The following is a 15,406-nucleotide window of genomic DNA, read 5'->3' as shown; positions in this document are numbered from 1 at the left end:
AAATCACCTGTGTATCCATAGCATCATTATTTATCACTTCTAGAACCCAGCAATTTTCTATAGCATCCTAAAACCAACTGAGATTTCCTCAACTATCCTGGTTGCGTGTGTTTTCTATCTCTTCTCCCTGCTCCCTGCTCCCTGCTCCCAGGATCTGGTCATGGTTCATATATTGTTCCTGTAGCAACAACTTCTTCTTCTACTCCTCATCCCCCTCAACCTGCCGTGCCCTAGTTGCTGGGGATGGGGCCCAGGGCCCCACACATGCTCAGCAAGCACTCTGCCATTGAGCTCTGCCCCGCTGGTAGCCCCTTTAATATGGAATAGTTCTGCCCCTTTCTCCTCTGGTGGAAGGATCGGGGCTGGTTGTCTTTAGAAAACAGTGCATTCCAGATTTGCCTGATCATCTTATCCCTCTGTCCCCTGTAATTTTCTAAAAAGCGTAGGTTAGTTCTGCTTGCTCCATCTTTATTTCAGAAACTTAGCCTATGGGGGGAGGAGGACTGTTTTGAACCAAAGAAATACTTGCTTCCCCTTTATTTTGGGAACTACAGCTCACTAGTTTCAGAAAGAAGTGTGGCTGTCCTATGCAGGCTTCACACCCCAGCTAATAAAATGGTAAACAAGTTGAAGTTCTCTGACAAAATAGGAGGCCGCAGGACACTGTGCCAGCCAGGCAGGTGGCCGCCGGGCAGAGTTCTAGGAGGTACCCTGGAGGTTCCTTAGGTCAGTTCCTCCCTCATAAGGTGCGACCCCATTCACACCACCTCTCCTCCAAACTCAAAGTCATCTTTCCTCATGAGTTCTTTTTGTGAGTGTGTGAATGTGAGGGAAGACACCAGGGATTGAACTCGGGGGCATTCTACCTCCTAGCTATACCCCCAGCCCTAGTTTATTTTGAAACAGGGTCTCTCTAGGTTGATAAGAGTCTCACTAGTAGCTAAGGCTGTCCTTGAACCTGTGATCCTCCTATCTTACCCTCCCAAGTACTGGGACTACAGGCATGCACTACCACACCTGGCTTTTCCTCTGAAGTTATTAGCAATTGGCCCCCAAGTTTGGCAGTGCTCTAGAATTACTAGAATCATGTGAGGAGCACCATGGCTCTACTGGACTTCAAAATAATTTTCTAGAATGTCTTTAGATAATCTATTCTGTGGGGACCTGTAGGCCTTTCTACTAGAGATTGCATGGCTTTTATTTCATTTTTATTTCTTTATTTTGGTAGTACTTGGGGTGGAACCCTGGGGGCTTTCTACCTCCAGATTATACTCCTAGACCTATTTTATACCTTATTTGGAAACAGGGTCTCACTAAGTTGCTGAGAGCCTCACTCAGTAGCTGAAACTGGCTTTGAACCTGTGCGATCCTCCTGTCTTAGTCCCCCAAGAGTTGGAATTACAAGCGTGCACCACCACGCCCACTTTATTTTGTTTTTAAAATACAGTTTCAAGGCTGTAATGTCAGGCAAGAGTCATCTGGTTCAAATTTTCAAAAGCTTCTTTTGGTCTCCGGAGTGCTCTGCCATCCTAGAATTAATTAAATGAAAAAATGAAAGAGTTTTGTGTTGAGAGCATAGTGACATCATTCTGCTCGGGTCGGTGTGAGCACCCTTCTCACGATGTCTCTTCCTCTGGGCCTGTCTGCAGTCATGGCTTACGGGTGCCATTGCTGGATCTTTAGTCTGCCACCTCTCCTGGTTTTCAGGCTCAGATATCTTACTGGGAAGCCTATTGGACTTGAGGTTCCAGATATTTCTACACAACTCTTTTCTCCCATCCCTGTATATCCTTTATTTCAGTCTTAGGGAAGCCCCCCATCTTTTTAGATCCCAAGTCACATTCAGTGGGAGCCAGGTCTACACGCTGTAGGGCTCTAGCACACCTGCCCTTGGGGCCGCAAGCCCTCTCACCTTGCACACTGCAGGTGGGATGTGTCCTCACAGAAAACAAGTCATTGGCGTTGCACCCACCACATGCTCCCTCTACAGCCCTGACTCCCGGCCTTTCCTACCCACTCCTTGACCAAAGGTTTTAGTTTTATGAGGTTTTTTTTTTTTTTGTGTGGTACTGGGGTTCCTGGAAGCCCTTCTACCTCTGGGCTACACTCCCAGACCTACATTTACATTTTTATTTTGGAAACAGGGTCTCCTAAGCCAGCACAAGCGGCTGGCTTCAAACCTGCACGATCCTCCTGTCCCTGCCTCTCAAGCACAGGGATTACAAGCGTGCGCCACCACGCCCGCCAGTTTTATGAGTTTGTTCACGTCACCTCGTGTCCCTGTGGTGGCACTAAACGTTCCCTGTGCTGACCTTTTCGCCTGGCTGATATCTTTCCTATCTTGCTCACAGAGCATTTCCTTCAGGAAACTCCCTGACCGCCTCCCTCTCCTCTTGCCTGAGTGAGAAGTTCTCTCTTAGGGCTTGTGTATCCTCTGTCATCGCCTTGCCACATTGTACTGTAATTTCAATTCACACAGAATATGAGAGTATTTAAAGTAGCATTTATGTCTGGCTGACAGAAAATGGATGTCCAAAAGATATATTTTGAATGAATGACCAAACAAACCCATTAGTGAACAGTATCCACATATGAATGTGTTTATCTAAATAAAGTATGATAAAGAATAAAAGTGTGTCCTTTATACTCTGCTTTAATGAAGATATTTTAGTGCCTTGGAGCCAATCCCAGGATGGTAAAAACATGTCATTGCTTTATATTCCAACAGGAAATATGGGATGTATAAAATCAAAAAGGAAAGACAATCTGAATGACGATGGAGTAGATTTGAAGACTCAACCAGTACGTAATACTGACCGAACTATTTATGTGAGAGATCCAACGTCCAATAAACAGCAAAGGCCAGTAAGTAGATAGTCTCAGGGGAGAACCCCACAGGACTCACGCACGGCTGCCTAGTTTAAGCTCCGATCTGTAACGCGTGCATGTAAACGATTCACGTGGATTACTTGGGCCTCAAATAATTTTTGATGTGCTTTGCAATATAGTTTTTTAAAGAACATATCAGCATTTGAAGAAATATCAGGCCACTTACTGGAAAGTAAACAAACCTTTGATCATGTTCACGTGTAGAAAAAAAATCATCTTTCATGTTATTGGTGAAAAAGACCCCAGTGCAGAGCAGTGTGCATGACTAGGATAGGCAGTCAGAGCAGCAGAGTGATCTAGAAGCAAAAGGAAATGCTGGATTCAAGTCGAAATAGATGCTAATAGGTCTTGATGTATTATGCTTCATTCTGTTTTGTCATTTCTTCAACTGATTTAAAATAGCACAGGTACTAAAGTTGTTACGATTTAGTATATTGAATTAAAAGATTAAGAAAGAGCACATCTAATTCTGCCTCCTAACCTGAGACAACTATCTACACTAGGAATTTTACCTGAGTCATGTGCTATCTGACGGATTTGGGAAATGTTTGGCCAAGAAAAAAAACTGGTATCACATTTCATAAAAAGGAGGAACTCAGAGCCTTGGATAATTACAACCTTAACCCCACTTTATTCAGATTTTATAATACTTTCAAAATATTTTCTCATTGTATGTATATCTTCCCATAGCTTGGTTGTTATAGACTTTCTTAGTATTTGAGCTAGAAACAGCTTATTCCAGATGAACCCAAATGCCCTTATTTAGAATTTTTATCAATCCCCAATACTGCAGATAAAATAAAATTTTCATAGTGTGAGATGTTTTTAAATACATTGGCATTTCAGGCCAGGCGTGGTGGCGCACACTTGTGGCGCACGCTTGTAATCCCCGCACTTGGGAGGCGGAGACAGGAGGATCGGGCTGGTTCGAAGCCAGCCTCGCTGGCTTAAGAGACTCTGTTTCCACATAAAAATGTTACAAAATAGGTCTGGGAGTGTAGCCCGTGGGAGTGTATCCCGGAGGTAGAAGGGCTTCCAGGAACCCCAGTACCACCAAAAAAAAAAATACATTGGCATTTCAAAAATATATTCATATTGTCTATCCCTTCTGTTAGCCCTCCCCCAGCCTTTGCCCATTATTCTGCAGAGAGGATGTATTGGTCACATGTGAAAAGCACATGGCATCATTGATGCTGATAAGTCAGAAATTAAAAACAAGTGTAGATGAGTCAGGTGTGATGACACATGCTTATAATACCAATACCTGAGAGGCTGAGTCAGGAGGATCCCAGGGTCAAGGTCAGCAGTAACATAGGAGAGACCTGTTTCAAGTTAAAAAAAAAAAAAAAGAGCTGGAGTGTAGCTTAGAGGTTAGAACAGTCATGGGTTCAATCCCCAGGACCACACATACATACACACAAAAAAAATTTTAAAAAGGGCTGGGGTACAGCTCAGTTGTAGAGTGCCCCTGAGTTCAATCCCTAGTACCACAAAAAGAAAAAAAGAAATAAAGAAGAGTATTAAGTCATCACACATGATGGTTCTGGTTAGGTAAATTAACATGGCATCAGGTAAAATTACATTTAGAAAATATATCTACTCAATCGCTTCTCGGCCTTTTGGCTAAGATCAAGTGTAGAAAATATATCTACTCAAAATATATATGATTATTAGTAGCTTTTATAATTTAGTGATAATAGCCGGGCATGGTGGCATATGCTTATAATCTTAGCATTTGGGAAGCTGAGACAGGAGGATTGCTTTGCAACTCAGCGAGACCCCATTTCAAGGTAAAGAATAAAAACTAAGGCTGGGGGTGTAGCTTGAAGGTAGAATGCCCCTGGGCTCCATCCCAAGTACCATAAAAATAATAATTTAGTGATAATAAATAATTTAAATATATAATAAAAAACATAAGTACATGTAGACATAAAACTATATTACATAAATAAGATTAAAAGAGTAAATTAAAGTAATTGAAGTCACAACTAGTCTCTTACAAACTTCAGAGTTCTTGTATAAAGGATCTGTTTGTTTCTGGCACCAGGTGCTACAGATGTGCTTTAACCCCCAAATTTTCTATTTTGTTTAGTTTTGAATGATGAAAGATGTGTTTCCTTCCAAAGAACAAAGGAGACTACTACAAAATTACATACTGTTTTCTCCTCTTTTTCAGAGTAAAGGAGATTAAAAATCAATAGAGGGCAGGAGTAGCAAACATGTTAGAAATCTTTAAATTCCTTCATGTATACCATGTATTTTAGTTTGGGCTCTGTGGTCACAGATGCCCTGACTTCATGAGCCCGTTAGCTTGGCCTTATTCCATGGCCATAAATAACACTCAGCCCCCGTGAGCTGTGTTAGAACTCACGCCATGGATGCATTGCAAGGGGAATCGAAGAGGAGGTAAGGTAGCAGAGACTCAAATTCAACAGCATTCTAGGAAAAGCCATTTTAAGGAATTATTTAGAGCAACAGTATGAGCTACATCTTAGAAAAACTATATAAAAACAGAGTGGGTGTGATGCCTGTGCTGTAGTCCAAGCTACTCAGAAGGTGGGGGATGGCGTCAGGACCAGTCTGCCGGACAACACAGCAAGACCCCAAATAAGGACAAAATTACAGTGCATTAAGATGTTTGTAAATTAACATCTCTGATACTTTCAAATCAGCTTGCTATTTCAGAAGTATTTAATTAGCTTATCATGTAATTATTTCCTCTAAATTACATAAAATAGATCATGTTTCCTAATTATGCAACTCTAAATGACTAACAAATCAGTATACAACTTCTTGAAATCAGTCTTGGAGGTTAGCATGGACCCATGGATTTTCTGATACATCAGTGCAGAAATTTTCCCCTCCTCACTGATTGAGAGATTTGATGGCCTTTTATCTGAAATGGAAATTTCAGTACAAACCCTTTTGGTCCCATTCCATGAAATCACTGCAGTTGAAGGGAAACAGAGAAGTGGCACCGTGTGCAGTGTAGGTCCCACTGCAGCTCCGTCCTTACAGGGGGCCACGGGGCCACACCCGCCTCGCAGGGCACCGGGAGGAGGTGTGATTTAGAAGGCAGTGGAGCTGGCCTCTTATCCCGACATGACGGCATACATGGGAGGCTGAGGTAGGAGGAGCACACATTGGAGGCTATCCGCCACAATTTACAAATACCCTGACACCATTTTTTTAATTTTTAAAATTTTTAAAAAATTAAAAAAATATTTTTAAATTTTTTTTTAATTTTGAAGGGGGTGTAGCTCAGTGGTAGATTCCCATGGGTTCAATCTCCAGTACCACAAAATAAATACATAGAGGTGCCCTTTTATGCTACCAAGTTCTTCCCACCAGTTCACCTTCCAAGTACAGTAACAGGAGATGCCATCTGTCCCGAGAGTCAGGGTCAGCCAAAGAAAACTTGGATCAGTTAGGACTTGCTCTCCACGGCTAGTGACAGCCCTGGGAGACGCACAGATGGGCCGGTATGAGAACCACAAAGTCCCCCTCCGCATGGCTGGCATTCGGTTTCCATGGCTACTGGACTCCAGCCTGCACTCCTTTCTAGCAGGAAGGAGGCAAGAGGAAAAAGGAGGCTTTGCCAAAGCCCACACATCACCGAGCTCCTGGAAACGCTGCCTCCTGTCTGCACAGAGGGCGGGAAAGTTTGGAAGGGGTCATTGAGCTGGGCAAACTGCCACCCAAATAATATTAGGGTTCTTTTATCAAGTAAGAGCGACAGTGACAATGGGGTGAGTGTCCCTGAGCCCTGTTCAGTTCCTGCCAGCCCAGGAAAAGGACAATTTGTAGACAGAAGAATGGTTTCACTGAGCCCTGTAGGTAGTTGCTCTACAGAATTTCCTGTTCATACTACTCTTTTTTCCCAGCTTAATAAATTAGCAAATCCAGCTTAATTTGCCATTGTTAGAAAACTGATATACAGCATGCATGTAAGTAGAAAAAGCCGAGCATAATTATTTTTTTCTAACAAATATTCTCTTATAGGTTCTAGAATCTCATCTTTTACCAGGACAGAGGTTCCAAACTAAAGGTACGTTTTCTTGTAGCAGTGCTTTTTCTTTACTCTTCGAGCCTCCATAAGAGTTGCTCTAGGCATTTGTGTTTATTTTTTACTGTGGGGAATAGACATACACAAAATGTACAATTTCAACCATTTTTTGAGCGTAGTGTTCAGTGGCATTAAGTAAGTTTGTACTTTGTGCAACCATCACCACCACCTATCTGAGAACTTCCTTACCCAAACTGAAGCTCCTCAGACTCCAGCCCTGCTCTTGGCAACCACCGCTGCACTACTTCAGCTACTCGAGGGATTTTGTTTGAGTGGAGACGTACATCTTTGTCTCTTTATTCTTGGCTTATGTAACTGAGCACAGTGTCCTCCCAGTTCATCTATACCACCCCGTATTGACACTTCATTTCTGTTTAAAGCTAAATGGTATTTTGTTGTATGTATATACCACATTTTGCTTTATCTTTTCATCCACTGATGCACACTTGGGTTGTTTCCACCTTTTGGTATTATAATGCTGCTATGAACATTGGTGTGCCATTTCTTAATTATAGGGTTGGAATTATAGACGTAGGATAATGTGATTTGTGATAACCAATACTGTACACAGTATGTACAGAATGTTGCTCCTACACACACACACACACACACACACACACACACACACACACACGATGCACACACCCTCATTCTGGTTGCTCCTCTCTCTAGCACCTACTCTCATCCTTTGTGCCTCATGAAGATTTGTGAAAACATGTCTGCCAACGGATCCTTAGAGGTCTCTGTTTGCATCCTTCGTTTTCAGATCCGGAGGAGCAAGGAGACATCGTGGTAGCCTTGTACCCATATGATGGCATCCATCAGGATGACTTGTCTTTCAAGAAAGGGGAGAAGATGAAAGTCCTGGAGGAGTAAGTGACCCAGGCTCAGCTTCTGCCGACAGTCTTTGCTTCCAGGACCAGAGTGATGCCCAGACCCCCTTCTTACAGTAGGCACGAGGCCCCCGCCCCTTGCTGCCATGGGCCTCGGCAGTGGAAGGAGGGGCCCAAAGTAATTTTCAAGTCCCGCTGTGCAGGCTCCACAAGCTTTCCCTTGGTAGATACGAACCGATTTCTTTCTTCCACCTAAGTCAGCCAGACACCCGCACGTTATTTAGATGACCATTTTCATTCAGTTGTATTGCTCAGATTCAGACTGGGTTTGTGGCCAGTTGGTTTGATTTCCAAGGGCGTGGTGCTCGGGCTGCGGCCATGTCAGAAAAGTTGTACTTAGCGGCGGCAGCACTTCCGCTTCCATTTCCACCTCCATAGCCTTTGCTTGTCTCATTTCCTCCACCCCTGTGTGTGGTCACTGAGATCCATGGGCTTTGTTGGACCACAAGGGCACAGGGAGTGTGAAGAACAAAGAACACTATCTGACTTCTGGCCTGCCACTCTCACGATTAGCTCAGTGTTGTCCTGACCTACCACGGAGGGCTGACGGAGGAAGTCTCCAGTACTAAGGAGTGCTTGAGAGCAGTGGCGCTCTTGAGTTCAGCATGAACTTGAGCCTAAGCTCGGCCCTTCCCCTTGGAGTGACCTTGAGAAGTCACTCAAAGTCTATACTTGGGCATCTTTGCTTATGAAATGGAAACAATGGTATCTGTACCATAGGGTGGTTCACGTGTATGTATGTGTGTATATTTGTCTCTGGGTATCTGGAGAATTGGTTCCAGGAATCCCCACGCCTTGAACACCAAAATTTATAGATGTTCAAAACCCTTATATAAAATGGGGTAGCATTGCCAGGTGTGGTCATTCATGCCTGTAGCCTCAATACTTGAGAAGCTGAAACAGGAGGATTGAAGGTTCCAGGTAACCTCAGCAACTTAGTGAAACCTTGTTTAAAAAGAAAAAAAGGCTTGGAGGTAAAATGCACCTGAAGCCGGGCGTGGTGGCCCATACTTTTAATTCCAGTACTTGGGAGGCTGAGACAGGAGTATCGTGTAGGTTCAGAGCCAGCCTCAGCTACTTAGTGAGGCTCTCAGCAACTTAGACCCTGTTTCCAAATAAAATATAAAATAGGTCTAGGAGTGTAGACCAGAGATAGAAAGCCCCTGGGTTCTATCCTCAATACTACTACTACTACTACTACTACTACTACTACACACACACACACACACACACACACACACACACACACACAAATAAAATAATTAAAATAAAATGTATCTGAGTTTAATCTAAGTAGCAACAATAACAATAATAAAATGGCATAGTATTTTACATAAAACCTATAGATATCCTCTTATTATACTTTATATTAACTCTAGATTACTTTTAATATTATTTTTTTTTGTGGTACTGGGGTTCCTGGAAGCCCTTCTACCTCCGGGATACACTCCCACGGGCTCCACTCCCAGACCTATTTATTTGTTTTTATGTGAAAACAGGGTCTCTTAAGCCAGCAAGGCTGGCTCCGAACTAGCGCGATCCTCCTGTCTCCGCCTCCCAAGCGCAGGGATTACAAGCGTGCGCCACCACGCCCGGCTACTTATAATATTTAATACAAACTATGAGATCATAGAGATAGTTACTGTTTAGGGAATGAGGACAAGAAAAAAGATCTGTACCTGTCCAGTACAGATGCAGTTCTTAAAACTATTTTTGAGTTGAGATTGGTTGAATCAGGATTTAGGAGCGATGGGTATGGAAGGTCAGCTGTGTATGTACATATAGTACAGGTATGCAGCCGCAGGCAGTAGCTTAGTGTTGTAGCTGTGTCCTTCATCTGTTCCTGATGAGGATCCTGTCTGTGTGAGGTATCTGAGGAGGAACACAGTGATTCTCACGGGGACCCATTCCATTCCTCTGTCTCATGTGGGCTTACCCGCTCCTGCCAGAACTAGCCTGGCCTTCTCCTGACCCTGTCTGTTCCTGTCCTCTGATTTAGACATGGAGTGTGGTGGTGATGCTCCCCTGCTTGGAATTTTGTTGTTGTTCTTTCTTTCTTTGTCTCCTTCTTTCCATGACAGCTGTCTCTATGGAAGATAGATATCTTAGCAAAGGATTCTATAACACCTAAACTGTGGCCAATCACTAGTCCCTTGACTTCCATTTCTATAAGGATCCTAAATATATTTCTTAGCTATCCTAGGGAAAAGAACAAATGTTTTGCTTCTGCAAGATGAGAACTATTTTTAGCAGCTCTTTGTAATGTAGCAGTGAGCACAGCGACCCACATTTAAATTGTGAGCTTATTTTCCTTTGCTTCCATCCCTAAGCATGTTTTTGTCTTATAAAGTGGAATCAGTTTTTCCCAATTAGATTCTGGGGTCCCAGGGATGCTCCCCACCTTCCCTCACCTGGCAGAACAAACACTGTGAGACAGTTGTCACTGTAGCTCTTGAGTCTTGGATATAAACGCTTTTTGATGTGGATTCTATTCTAGGCATGGAGAATGGTGGAAAGCTAAGTCCCTTTCAACCAAGAGAGAAGGCTTCATCCCCAGCAACTATGTGGCTAAAGTCAACACCTTAGAGACCGAAGAGTGAGTTCTTAGGTGTTATCTGCAAGTTTTGTTACTAGTTGGATGGGTTGTTTATTCACTCTTTTTTTCCTTCTCTGCAACATAATGCCTGTGAAATGTTAAAATATCGTTGCAGATGGTTTTTCAAGGATATAACCAGGAAAGATGCGGAACGGCAGCTCTTAGCACCAGGAAACAGCGCAGGAGCGTTTCTTATCAGAGAAAGTGAAACATTAAAAGGTAGGGAGTGGGTTAAGACCTCTTCTAAGACGCCACCTAATAAAGCATTTTTAGGAACTATTCTAGAACTACTACAAAAATGGATATAGTACTTTTGGGTAGTGAAAGTTTTATGGTTTGATAACAAATGATAACAAAACTCAAATGATTTGTTTTGGTACTAGAAATCACATGGAAAGCAGATGTCATTTGGCTAGGGCTTATCACACTTTTATGTTTGTTCTTGTGTTATTACATAGAGTAAATCCTGAAGTTTTAAGAGAAAATTAAAGCAAATTTTCCATTTAGCTAAATAACTGTTGTAAACTATCATAAATAAAAAAATGGAAAGTTGGCAATTTGCACAGTAAACTAGCTAGTTTTGTTTATCAGGCAGAATTTTTATAGGACTTTTAAAATTATGCATTGAATGTATAATTACTTGTATTTTGCATATTTTATGGAAAAATGGGCACCACTTTGCGGTATAAGGCAGACTTCATTTGTAAAGTACAACTGTACATTTTACTTACACTTTCTTCCCACAGGAAGTTTCTCGCTGTCTGTCAGAGATTATGACCCCGTGCATGGCGATGTTATTAAGCACTACAAAATTAGAAGTCTGGACAATGGGGGCTATTACATCTCTCCACGAATTACTTTTCCCTGTATCAGTGACATGATTAAGCATTACCAAAGTAAGTAAAAATAGATAGTCGGACAAGACAGAATATATTATTATAAGTATAAAGTGTCAATGCTATTTTCATATAAAAACAAAAACCTTATATGTGTCTTTCTTTTAAAGTTGACAGTTATACACTGTAATTGATTCTAAATTAAACTATGATGAAATATACAGATGAGCTTATGATGAAATTATATCCCAGTAAACCTATTATAAATTGAGACTGGTGCAAAGTGAAAAAACTGCATTTAGTACACCTGGTTTCCTGAGCATTAGGGCGTAGCCTCGCCTGCCGCAGATGTACTCAGAGCACTCATGTTAGCCTGCAGTGGGGAAAGTTCTCTAACACAAAGCCACTTCTATCATAAAGTGTTGAACAGCTCGTGAAAGTTACTGAATACTGTGCTGGAATCGGAAAATAGAATGCTTGGATGGGTACACGGTCATCATAGCATGGTAAAGTAGAAAGATCCTGAGTTGAACCATTGTACCTTGGGACTGTCTATGCATTCAAAGTAAGATTTGACCATTCTCAATAATTTTCAATCCTACCTGCCTAGTCTATGCTGTTTGATAGTCAATGTTTCAAAATTACTTAGAGAAAAATATGTTATTTGGGGACAGTGCTTATTTTTTATACTGTGTTCACAGACCTGCAGTTGTGTTCGAATAGCTGCAAGTGTGTGTGTGTGTGTGTGTGTGTGTGTGTGTGTGTGTGTGTGTATAAAGGCAATAATATATATTCTTGGTAATAGAAAACAGAAATAATACCACTGCAGGTCAAGGTTCCTTGTCTCTAGTGCCACCTTGCAGCCCATGAGGCCTGGCCCTGTGAGCAGTGGTCTGTTCCCTGAGTGAGCCATGTCAGGCGCAGGGCTGTTGTTTCTGCTTCTGTCCACCACGGCTCTAAGACAGTGCTCAGGGAAGGTTTGCTGAGGTTCCAGTGTGGGGAGCACAAGGGACCTCGGGTCTCGTGGGCTCCTCCTCCCTCTCTCATCTGTTCTGTATCCCCTGGCCTGCAAAAGTGTTGAGAATGCACAGTGATCTGGGCCTTTTGGGGTGTGTGTGGGGAGGGACCCAGGGATGACAGGACCGTGTTCTGCCCTTGTGCCCTCTATTCAGGAGTCATCCTGACAGCCTGTCAGTCTTTGTTCATTTGTTTTGCTGTTTTTTTTTTTGTTTGTTTTTGTTTTGTTTTGTTTTGTTTTTGGTGGTACTGGGGTTCCTGCAAGCCCTTCTACCTCCGGGCTACACTCCCAGACCTATTTTTTATATTTTTGAAACAGGGTCTCTTACGCCAGTGCGGCTGGCTTCGAACCTGCGCGATCCTCCTGTCTCCGCCTCCCAAGCACCGGGATTACAAGCGCGCGCCACCACGCCCGGCCTGCTGTTTTTGTTTTTATATATTAACATTTGTTCATGAATAAAATCAAATGTTTCAAATTAGTTTTTAAGAATTTGGCAAGTCTGCCTCTAATCCCAGTACTTGTGAGGCTGAGACAGAAGGATGGCTGGTTGAGGGTCAGCCTCAGCAATTTGGCAAGTTTGTTTCAACATTTTAAGTCATGATTATGCAAAGAATATTTCTGTCGGTCTTTTAGGTTTGTGAACTATGGCACGTTGGACATTGTAAAGCTAATAGTTCAAGCTTTACTTTATTAAAAGACACTGGTAAAATGCAAAATATGTACCACTGGCCTTCATATCCACAGGTTTTACATCTGAGAAGCTAATAAGCCAAGCATTAAAAATATTTTTAAAAACCTGTATCTGTACTGCACATGTACAAACTTTTTTCTCATCGGCATCCCTGAATTACACACTTACATAGCATTTTCATTGTATTAGGTATTACAAGTCATCTAGAGATGACAAGGTATTTGAGAGGATGTCTGTGGGTTTTGGCGTCAAGTATGTCCTGGAGCCAAACACCTGTGGATGCAGACTGTGTTACATTTCTTAACCTTTGTTTTTCTTTGAAATTAGAGCAGTCAGATGGCTTGTGCAGAAGATTGGAGAAGGCGTGTATCAGTCCCAAACCACAGAAGCCATGGGATAAAGACGCGTGGGAGATCCCTCGAGAGTCCATTAAGTTGGTGAAAAGGCTTGGCGCCGGGCAGTTTGGGGAAGTCTGGATGGGTGAGTGCCTGTCTCAGGACTACATCACCCTGGAGGGGGCGACGGGGAAGAGCTCAGCCAGCTCCTTTCCGCTTCTGAGCCAGACACTGAATTGTGCCAGAAGCAGCATTTACTTTGCTCCCGACTGGCCTGCAAGACCCGTCTGTTTTGACTCCTGCTTCCCCTGTGCCTCAGTCATCCTCCTAATGTTCGTGAGCAGCGGGATCTACCCTGGGTGTCCTCTCTGTTCTTGCACGGTTCTCTCATTCTCAGATTCTCTTGATCCACATCTGAAATGCAGGAAATTTTCCTCTCTCTCAGAGAACTTACACTTAGGTTTAGAGATCCTCAAAGTCTCATCGCTAATGATTCAGAGCCACGTATTGCCCTCTCTGTGACTCCATGTGGCTTGCTCTAGATTTGTCTTGCCCATCTGTCTTTTTGTTTTTGTTTGTGCTTTTTTTTTTTTTTTGGTGCTAGGAATTTAACTGAGAAGCATTTTATCTCTGAGATACACCCCCAACACTTTTTATCTTGAAATAGGGTCTAAGTTTCTGAGGGCATCACTAAGTTTCTGAGGCTAGCCTCCAACCTCTGATCCTCTTGTCTCAGCCTCCAGATACTGGGATTACAGGCATGCACCACCATGGCTGCCTCCATCTGTCTTTTCCAGAGTTTTTATAGTGAATGTGAATTTTTGTGATAAGAATTAAAAATTGTAAAGCATCACATTCTCTTCATGGGCCTAGTGAAAAATTGCAGTTACTTCTGGAAGGGTAAAATGTGCATCTGCTCACAGCTGACTGGATCACACACTCTGTGCCGGCAAAAGTGAATCCAGGCAGAAGGGGCAGCTGGCTTTTAAAAATGCTCCGGTCCCAGCAGAGCAGAAACCAAGGACTTTCAGCCTGCTGCAGCCACAAAGCCATGACGCCATCATAGCCCGAGACCTGTGAGGGAGAGAGAGGATTCCCCTAGAGCCAGGCCCTGGGATGACAGCTTTGTGTACTTTCTCCTCTTGACATCCCAATAACCAATAACCAAGAGAGTCTTTTTTTTTTTTTTTTTTTGGTGGTACTGGGGGTGGAACCCAGAGGCTTTTCTACCTCTGGGCTATACTCCCAGACCTATTTTATACTTTATTTGGAAACAAGGTCTCACTAAGTTGCTGAGAGCCTCACTAAGTAGCTGAAGCTGGCTTTGAACCTGTGAGATCCTCCTGTCTCAGCCTCTCAAGCGTGGGGATTACAAGCATGCGCCACCACGCCCAGCTAGCCAAGAGTCCTTTAAATACAGCAAGTACTGACCCAGCCTATAATAACACTGACCATACTCTAAGTCTGAATGCACAAAATTTGCAAAATGCACATAAACCATAATTACCACTCCCCATTCTTCATTTTGGCTATTTTTTCTCAGAACAGGTTGGCAGTGCCTGTTAGCTACATATTAGTTTATATTCCTATCAGATTCATGAGGCTCTGTTCTAGATGCTATGGAGAATCTGAATAAGTGCCCCATGAAAGTGAAGTCATATAACATTTGTCCTTTTGTGTCATTTAACTTACTTCATTTAACATTATACTTTTAAGGTTTATCTGTGTTGTAAAATATATCCAAGTTACATCATCTTCTGTGACTGAGTAATATTCCATTGTGAGGATATATCACAATGTGTTTATTTGTCCATTGGCAGAAATTTTAGTCATTTCTACTTTTGTCCAAAAATGACTATTATAAATACTGCTGCTATAAATGTTTGTGTACAAGTTATTATGTAGACACATATTTTCAATTTTCATTTCTCTTTTATATATACCAGGAGTGCAGATACTAGGTTATGTGATGTGTCTATGTTGAACTTCTTTTTTTTTTTTTGTTGGTACTGGGGTTCCTGGAAACCCTTCTACCTCCAGGCTACACTCCCAGACCTATTTTTAAATTTTGGAAACAGGGTC

The 15,406-nt window shown here is 42.5% G+C and overlaps 1 protein-coding gene across 2 annotated transcripts in view; it reads left to right on the top strand.

The window, feature by feature from the left end:
- Positions 1–2,703: 2,703 nt before the first annotated feature.
- The window catches only part of LYN (LYN proto-oncogene, Src family tyrosine kinase), a gene marked incomplete at both ends in the record, with an annotated part of 63,269 nt that continues 50,566 nt past the window's right edge, over positions 2,704–15,406 (top strand). The window contains 7 exons of one of the 2 annotated variants that reach the window (XM_080694468.1): positions 2,704–2,865; positions 6,892–6,937; positions 7,722–7,827; positions 10,346–10,444; positions 10,560–10,663; positions 11,191–11,340; positions 13,317–13,469. In XM_080694468.1, the coding sequence (XP_080550594.1) occupies positions 2,704–2,865; positions 6,892–6,937; positions 7,722–7,827; positions 10,346–10,444; positions 10,560–10,663; positions 11,191–11,340; positions 13,317–13,469 (820 nt within the window). The remainder of the gene's footprint in view (positions 2,866–6,891; positions 6,938–7,721; positions 7,828–10,345; positions 10,445–10,559; positions 10,664–11,190; positions 11,341–13,316; positions 13,470–15,406) is intronic. The other variant, XM_080694469.1, reaches the window with a different exon arrangement.

Source organism: Muscardinus avellanarius, assembly GCF_963383645.1.
Source record: "Muscardinus avellanarius genome assembly, chromosome: 4".
NCBI classification, from domain to species: domain Eukaryota; kingdom Metazoa; phylum Chordata; class Mammalia; order Rodentia; family Gliridae; genus Muscardinus; species Muscardinus avellanarius.
The sequence above is the reverse complement of the archived record's forward strand: the minus strand, read 5'-3'. Positions and strand labels throughout refer to the sequence as shown.